The sequence below is a fragment of the Eptatretus burgeri genome, chromosome 4 (assembly GCF_056783735.1).
Source record: "Eptatretus burgeri isolate ZD-2024b chromosome 4, Ebu_testis_v1, whole genome shotgun sequence".
In the NCBI taxonomy this organism is placed as follows: Eukaryota; Metazoa; Chordata; class Myxini; order Myxiniformes; family Myxinidae; genus Eptatretus; species Eptatretus burgeri.
In genome coordinates, this window is record NC_140964.1 from 40,496,905 (window position 1) to 40,505,341 (window position 8,437).

At 43.1% G+C, this 8,437-nt stretch overlaps 1 protein-coding gene across 2 annotated transcripts in view; it reads left to right on the plus strand.

Moving 5' to 3' along the window:
- The window catches only part of LOC147027863 (lamin-B1-like), a 66,237-nt gene extending 58,321 nt beyond the window's left edge, over positions 1–7,916 (plus strand). Inside the window, exons 11-12 of one of the 2 annotated variants that reach the window (XM_085877569.1) lie at positions 6,037–6,462; positions 6,795–7,916. In XM_085877569.1, coding sequence (XP_085733695.1) covers positions 6,037–6,462; positions 6,795–6,836 — 468 coding nt within the window. In that variant the 3' untranslated portion in view covers positions 6,837–7,916. The remainder of the gene's footprint in view (positions 1–6,036; positions 6,463–6,794) is intronic. The other variant, XM_085877570.1, reaches the window with a different exon arrangement.
- Positions 7,917–8,437: the final 521 nt, after the last annotated feature.

Genomic DNA, 8,437 nt, shown 5'->3' on the forward strand with positions numbered 1-8,437 from the left:
CACAGAGAAATCGCATTCAGGTCACCCAGAGGTTACAACCCATTGTGAGGCTTATCTAATCATGCTTTGAGACGGAGGGAACACCTTTTCAATTTCTCCAGAATGACCTTCGAAGAGCAATCGATGATCAAATTGACCAAAACAGTTCAGAACCAGCTTCAGGCTCATGGTATGAGGTCCGTAAGACCACTGATCTACACCATATTTGACAATGGGACAGCATCACAACTGCAGGGCGAACTGTTGGCATCATGTTCTTTTTACGAATGCGTATTGATTCTGCCTCGGCCTTAACGATAGACATGCTGGTCGAGAGGCTCAGTGGAAAACGATATGCTCATTGGGCATAGTGATCCTTTTGGTGGGAGCAGGCTGCAAGGACAAGCATTCAAGGTGGTCGAATAACTGATCTTATCATTTGGAGAGGGTTTTACGACTTGTGTGAGATGCAGAGATGAGATTGTTAGGCGTGTCATCGTTTCTCTCGCCCAACAGCAAGGTCCCAACTTGGTCTTTATGGATGACAACACCCATCCACAACAAGCACGTGGTGTCAGTCGTCAGAGCTGTAGTTTAGAACACCATCACTTGCACAGAATGGCCTGCACAATCTCTGGCCTTACGGTTGATTGAATATGCTTGGGACATCATGGGGACTCGTGTTTATGTTCGCCATCCACCCGTATGCACTTTATCAATTGGAAGTGACCCCGGTAAAGAATGGCACAGCGTGTGATGGTGATAGCTTGATCGTCTGATTTGGTCCGACAAGTTATTATCGGAGTCAATGGTGACTACACACATTATTATAGCCATTTCTGCCAATGTGAACTTGTCTCTTAATTTGTCGACTGACGTTGTTGCTTATTTCTCCACATTTCAGACAGCCACGCATTGACAACTTTACCTTTCACAGGCATCACAATTGATTATGCAGTGCATATATGTTGCCGGTCCCCCCCCAACCACAATAACCACATGTTTAAATGTACCAGTTGAACAATACAAATCTCGAGTGTATGTGGTGTGTTTGTTTGCTGCTACTGCTTTAATGGCCCCAATTATTCCCACCTTTGAGGGATTGGCCTCGGATAGTTTTTGTCCTAACTCTTTCACGAACTGGCTGGCATGGGCTAATGTTTGTTTGAAAGTGTTCGGAACTTGAACTCGATTGACGGGTGTTACTTGTTAAGGCCTCCCCATAAAATGTTGGGTTTCCGGTAATATTCTGCTCAATGAATGGGGTAGGTCGGTAGGGATTTTTGTTGGGTTTTTTTGTACGTATTTAAATGGAAGCAGTACAGCATTTTAGATTCAACATCTTTCCAACCAGTCTGTGTATGTTGATAGTTGAAAATATATCGAATCATGAACTTTAACATGTCCATTGTGGGACACCAAATTTGGGGTAAAACAGTATTGTGTAGATAGGATTAAATAATACCAATTTAGTATATCTCTGAAAGGTTTCCTTTAAACAAGGTTTCTCAGCAGTGATCAAGACAGCATATCACTAACATGGCTCAACAGGACATGTGAAGGAAATGAAGAATGCTAATGTCCCATTGATCATCCCTGAAAATCTTGTATATTCAGATATTTGACCCTTTCTCGTTGATAAAAAATCCTAGATTATACCCTTTGGGGGCAACCATGAAGTATATACTCTTAAAAACAAGAAACTTTAACCTGCCCCCCACCCCCAACTAATGAATGCACTTTAAAGTTAACCCTGCATAATCCGGCAACATAGCAATTGTTATCCCCCCCCCCAGATACCTCCTCTTCCCCCCCCACCTCATCCCCTTTCTCCCCTTCCACACACTCCCCCTTCCCTTTTGCCCCCTCCCTTCCTCTTTCCCCTCCTCTCTTCCCATTCCCCTTCTTCCCTGTATTCTTGTCAGTGAAGTGACAGGTGGTATTTGCTGCTATAAAATAGAACGTGTAAACTGTTTGCAGGGTATAAACAGGCCCCTACCCCCAATAAAGTACAGTACCATCTATTAAAGGCACACACCAAACTGACATCATGATAAGGTTTTGCAGTTTTACTTACTTTGTAACAAAACGAGCTTAACATAATTTTCAAGAAGTTCATTTCTGCATTTTAAAACATTCATTTAAACCTCGTTTTCGATTTTCGACCTGTGCTCACAATAAGCTTCATCTTCTTCACAACATACCTTTTTAGGTCATCTCTTCGAGCATGACCTAATAATATTGGTGTTGAGAGGAGAGGTGACGATCCGTCCGTCCGTTCACAATGAAGTTGAAGCGGGAGATCTGGTCATTTGTGATCCTGATAGAGGTCGATGAGACGTACACGATGGATTGACTTTCAAGGTCACCGAAGGTCAAGGTCAAGGTCACGAGGCCTTTGAAGTTGCGAAAATGACGATTTTCAAATTCTATCTCCTCCGCCATTTTTCAAGCGATCTTGAATTAGATTGTAGTATATGAATCTATGGGACAATATCTAAATTTGGTCGGGCTGGATTTTCGATATTCGCTTTCGTTTTCGTGTCACGTGACTTCAAAGTTGGAAAAAAAATGCGAAAATGACGATTTTCAAAATCTATCTCCTACATTTCTCAAGCAATCTTGAATTTGATTGTGGCATATCAATCAGTGGGACAATATCTAAATTTGGTCGGGCCGGATTTTCGATATTCGCTTCCGTTTTCGTGACACGTGACTTCAAAGTTGGCAAAAAATGCGAAAATGACGATTTTCAAAATCTATCTCCTCCTACATTTCTCAAGCTGTCTTGAATTTGATTGTGGCATATGAATGTATGGGACAATATCTAAATTTGGTCAGGACGGATTTTCGAATTTCGCTTTTGTGTCACGTGATTCAAAGTTTGTAAAAACTGCCCTACCTTCAGGAGGCTATATATTTTCTCGCAGAGATGACCGTCACTTCCGCACGGGTATATTTTTAGTTTTTTTTTTTTGGTGGTAGCCGTTTTTCACCAGACGTGTGACAAATACAGACGTCATAGGTCTGACATCTTGTGTATCGTGGTGACCGTGTCAGCACTTTAAGTGAACAAAACCAACACCAAATGTCTGCATGGCAGTCATGACTTCTGTCAAATTGGGAATGTCTATCCAGGGTCCATTTAACAATTTTGAACAAGACACCATCGATGTGTCCCAGGTGGTTTTTGCAATGTTTTTAAAATGTGGATAAAGCTTTCTGACCCCTTAACTGAAATAAACAACCTCTAATTTTCTCTGTTGAGACCACAGCGGTCAACAATGGCACAGAGTAATGCCATGCACAGCGGACATAAAATGGTTGCCTGGAAGTCAACCCTTGCAAAAATAAAGAAATAATTTGGGTTTGGCAAGAATTTTTGGAGTATGTCGGAAACTCAACATTTTTTCCTTAGGTCTAAGTTATTATTATTGGTTCACAAAAAAAATTTTCACGAAAAAGATAAGTGACCACTATATTCGTTATTGGTGTGTGACTGTCTGTCTGTCTGTCCCGAGCATAGCTCCGTGGGTTTTGATCCGATCCTGATAAAATTTTGGTGGGAGGTTTATATCATGATGTAGTTGTGTTTTCCTTAGAATGGGCATGGTGCGCCCATTACGGGCGGAGCCACGCCCCAAAAAACGTGTTTTTAGGGGGTTGCCGATTTCAATTTCCATCTTCTCCTAGGGGGTTTGTCGAATCCGGCAGGGGTTTCGGTTTTTGGTTAGCCCAATGACACCTGCATAGCCCCACAGAGCTCGATTTTTCATTTTCATCACAAGGTCAAGGTCACGCACTTAAATTGCGAATTTTGACGTAAAAAATTTTCTTCTCCGAGGGGTTTGTCGAATCTGGCTGGGGTTTCGGTATTTGGTTAGCCCAATGGCACCTGCATAGCCCCACGGAGCTCGATTTTTCATTTTCGTCCCAAGGTCAAGGTCACGAACTTAAATTGCGAATTTTGATAAAAATCCATCTTCTCTGAGGGTTTTGTCGAATCTGGCAGGGGTTTCGGTATTTGGTTAGCCCAATGGCACCTGCATAGCCCCATGGAGCTTGATTTTTCATTTTCTCCCAAGGTCAAGGTCACGAACTTAGAAAATTGCGACTTTTGACATAAAAATCATTCGAGCGCCCAAACTTTGAGAGCTTGGATGACAATATTTTTTAAGCATAATCTTGAGGTCATTCCCCACCTAAAGTCTTGAAACCATTTTGCCGAACACCTTGCCCGTGGCGCCTCCTTGAAGTTTGTTTTTACTCTGATTTCATCAAAGTATGGATAATCCGATGAGTGCGAAATGCCATATAGCCTATATGACGTTATATTGTTCCTGGAATGTTCCAGAGGAAGTTTTGCACCAAAGGTCATAATCCTTGACCTTTAAAGTTCACAAAGGTCAAATTTTCAAAGTTGTGGGAATCGAACCAGGTTTTCGACCTTCTTCGACGAACTAACTCCAATAAGCTATAGCACGTATCCTGTTTCCTTATTTTAATGTCCACAACATTGTTTTGTAACCTTTAAAGGTTATGCAAAGGTCAAATTTTGAAAGTTGTTGAACGAAACCGGGTTTTCGACATTTTGCAGCTAATAACCTGTCACTCGTACCACATCATAATCATTTTTATAACTTGGTCAAACATTATCACTTTGTCTCATCCTTGACTTCTGAAACAATCTACATCGTCAAATACCGCTCATGAACCATCGTCGTCTTCAGACTTATTATTATTATTATCATGTTAATTAAAATTGTGTGTAATTCTCTGTGTGTGGCCCTCTTTTCACCACATTGGAGGATTGTCTTGATTGAGAGCAACGTATTTTGTTTTTAGTCTCTCCCTGTCAGGATGGACAGCATAGAAGGCAAAAAACACAGGAAAGACTCCGTGCAGTCATATTGCTTCAACCCCTCGGGCATTCGGGGCGTGATCTCATGTGAAGGTGACATAACAATTAAACTCGCAACAATAGTCAAAGTTGGATTTCGGACCTCCACGTTTTCAAATTTATATTTGCCTGTTAGGGAGCAGGATTACAACCCACATGTAAATTTTGCACACAGTCGGCTCTTCTAAAACCTAACCTTTTAATATGCATCATGGCAGATGACAAAGCATCTCCAAAAGGGATAACATGGAAATGAAGGTGATGCCATTGGTAACGCAGCAAAACAATAGCCCCAATATATTTTGCTCGTGCTCAATCATGGCACAGATGCTTGCACGCCAGGCCGAGCTCAAGGCTGTTTTAAAAGTAGAGTTTGTAGCTTTCCAGGCCAAGAGATAGAGACCAGTCAGGCCAAACCTATGGCTTGCCCCAAGTGATACTCGAACCTGTGAGTCCAAGATGGGTCAGTTTCGTCAGAGGGAATTGTGGGAGGTTGAAGTCAAGTGCATCCATTTTCGAGAGGTCCCATCCCTGGAACTTAAAAAAATTTCTTTTTAAACCAACGTTGCTCAAATTTGGTATGAAATTGTTTCAAGAACAGCTTTCAGCATACCATGTTTCCTACAAATCAGGAAATGGTGGGCCTAAAAATGCCATTTTCTATGTTCAGTTAATATGGAATGATGCATACTTTGTGCAATGCCACAGTTCAACCCTCTGACAAAATTGTGTTGTTGCTGCTCCTCTCGACTCGGGGACCCGGTGTGTTTCTACTCCTTTTGTCAGGCAGCCTACGGCATGGTGTCTGGAAATTGTACTTTGGTGTTGGTGACATCCACAGCCTGTTATCACTGATTTAAATGAAAGGGGGAAGGGTGGGAGGCCCAACAGATCTCGTTTTGTTTCATTTTAAACCTACTGTACTCGCTTTTCTTTCGCTACTTATGAAACTCGACAAGAGATCATATGGTTTGGTCTGCACTGACAACTCTAAGGAGTCGGGTGATAACTTTGCTGACAAACATGGTGAATTGCTTAAGATATCCAGCTTGGCAAAGCTTATGATTCCATCTGATAGCCAGATCTATGGGCTTGAATGCTTTTTCCCCAAAGAAAAGGAAAGGGTGTTCTACATAATCCCGCTCACCCTGTGACAGGGGAAGTCAAGCAGTGCCGGTGCCTCTGATCTAATGTTTGCACGCAAAAGTCGCTCTGCCATCGTGACGAGCATGCCAGCTGCAGCGCAGGATGAGAGTTCGCTTGCGATACCTCTTGCCAAACGGAAGTACATGATGCATGGTGACCCCGATGGTGCTGGAATATCTGTGGAAGAGTCTGTGACTCATGAAGGTTGTTGGGCAAGCAAAGGTGTGGAAACTCGCAAGAAGACCACGTCTTCCAGAAAGCAGAAGTCTCTGATGGGAGTACAGATCGAAAAGCAGGTGCATGGTGGTGAAGAGCGTGCAGATATGGCAATGGAGGTGGAGAAGAAAACCGGAATGGCTTTGGAGTCTATGTGTACGACTTGTGGGAAGCCCCTACGTGAGGATGTGTCCATTTCCACGAGTGTTGAGCAAAACCAGGTTAGTGGTGGTTCAGGTTTTCCTGACCAGGTGACGGGGCTGGCTTGGTCGCTGGGAGTGGGAAATGCTCTGTCCTTTTCTTGCATGTTGCGGGTTTTGAGGACGAAGCATGGCTTATCATTTCACTTCCTTCACCTCTCCTTAGTCACACTGGTCCCACAAGGCTTTGCATGCACAAAGGACACAAAATGTGCTGGTCACTGCTGGGGCTGGCTTGGCTTTGACCCAATGCTAACCGGTTGTAACAAAGGTGATGGTCCTTTTCCCTGGTCATATAATTAGTTGCTACTTCTGATGATAAATATTTTTGTGTTTGTGATTGTGTTTTGCAGGGGGATCCCCGGAGTGGTGAGCGTCAGTGCGTGGTCATGTGATCTCCTTGATAACAGCAGTGCCATAATGTCAAACTAAACCTGTCCTGCTCTTTGGTTTGGGAAGGGGAGGGGGGAGGGTGGGAGGAGGAATGGATTGGCAGGAATGTCAGTAGTATTTTGGGTCTAATTAATGCCTTGCTGAGCCATGACATCGAAGAATCTCGTGCTTTTTAAAATCTTTATGTGCACCCCTGTAGGGTGTTAAATTTTGTTTTTGGTTTGTGGACGTATGTAATCTTCATCTCAAACTTTTTTTATTCTTCCCATATTTGATTGTCCTGGTCAAACTATGTCCTGGACATTTAACAGATTTGGCGTCCCTGTGTCAGATGAGCAGAGGCCTGCATTTCATCAGTCCTCCACGACATCATTATGTTGCCGTGCTTGCTCAGGCAACGATTTCTTGCCTATCCCCACGGAGACCCTTCAAAGTGCATGCGAATGGTGCTAAAAATGGCTTTGTGTTGATTTGATTTGCAGTCCTGCATTTAACACTTTAAGGGGACTGGCAGAGGCGATTTGGCAAGCTGTGGTCTTTCGATTCAGTGACGGTAGCTTTTCCACCTTTCCCTTGTATGTTTTAAAATGGAAGTCTAAACACTGCCAGCAAGAGTGATCTTTGGCACACTGAGCATTTTGGCCCAGTGGGGTCTGTTTTTTTTAAACTGTAGGATAATATAACTGACTGTGGTGGGTGGGTGTAGTTGGGAATAATGGAGAAAAGGGGTCAAAAGCATATTGGACAAACTGAAGATTTACAAGTGGATCATGTTTGAGAATGGCACCCAATTGTATGCACCAGCAGAATCATCCATCCCACCTGATTTAGGCTTTTTAGCCTGGGTGTGGCTGTGATGATGTTTTTTAAGCTTCAACAAAAAAATACCTAGTTTGATAATCCTTCCATGTAGATTTTCATATTTTAGTGCATGCTGTAGTGAATTGCTCTTTACACAAACTCCTGTAGCAAAGCCTTGGGTTTAGTGGTTTGTACCCTCAATATTTTGTTCTGGTTCTGTTTGTATTGTTTCTATTTTTTACTTGGAAGAATAAAGAATTTTTTCTGCATAATATTCAAAACTGGATCTTTCTTAATTTTATTATAAGATAGCTGGTTGAATGATTGAGATTAATTGGATTTGACCTGACTCCCACCCACTTTGTGTTCTTTGCACATTTTGAAAAGGAAGGTTGGCAGAGCGGGAAGGCGATGGAGAGAGGAGAGGAGGAGAGGGTTGTCTTGGCAGAGTGGGAAGGTGATGCGGGAGGGCGAGGAGATGGAAGAGAAGGTGATGCGGGGTGGTTGGAAAAAGGGGGAAGGTGATAGGAGGGTGGTGGGAAGGTGATGGAGGAGGGTGGAAAAAGGGGGAAGGTGATGGAGGAGAATGGGTAAAGGGGGAAGGTGATAGAGGAGGGTGGGTAAAGGGGGAATGTGATTGAGGATGGTGGGTAAAGGGGGAACGTGATGGGGGAAGGTGATGGAGGAGAGTGGGAAGTTTTTGGTTTGGCACACTAACAATAGTTTTGACAATCCGAAGGGCCTGGGTTACATCGATTATATGGTAATCTTCCTTCTGGTGGAACATCTTGCTTCATCACAA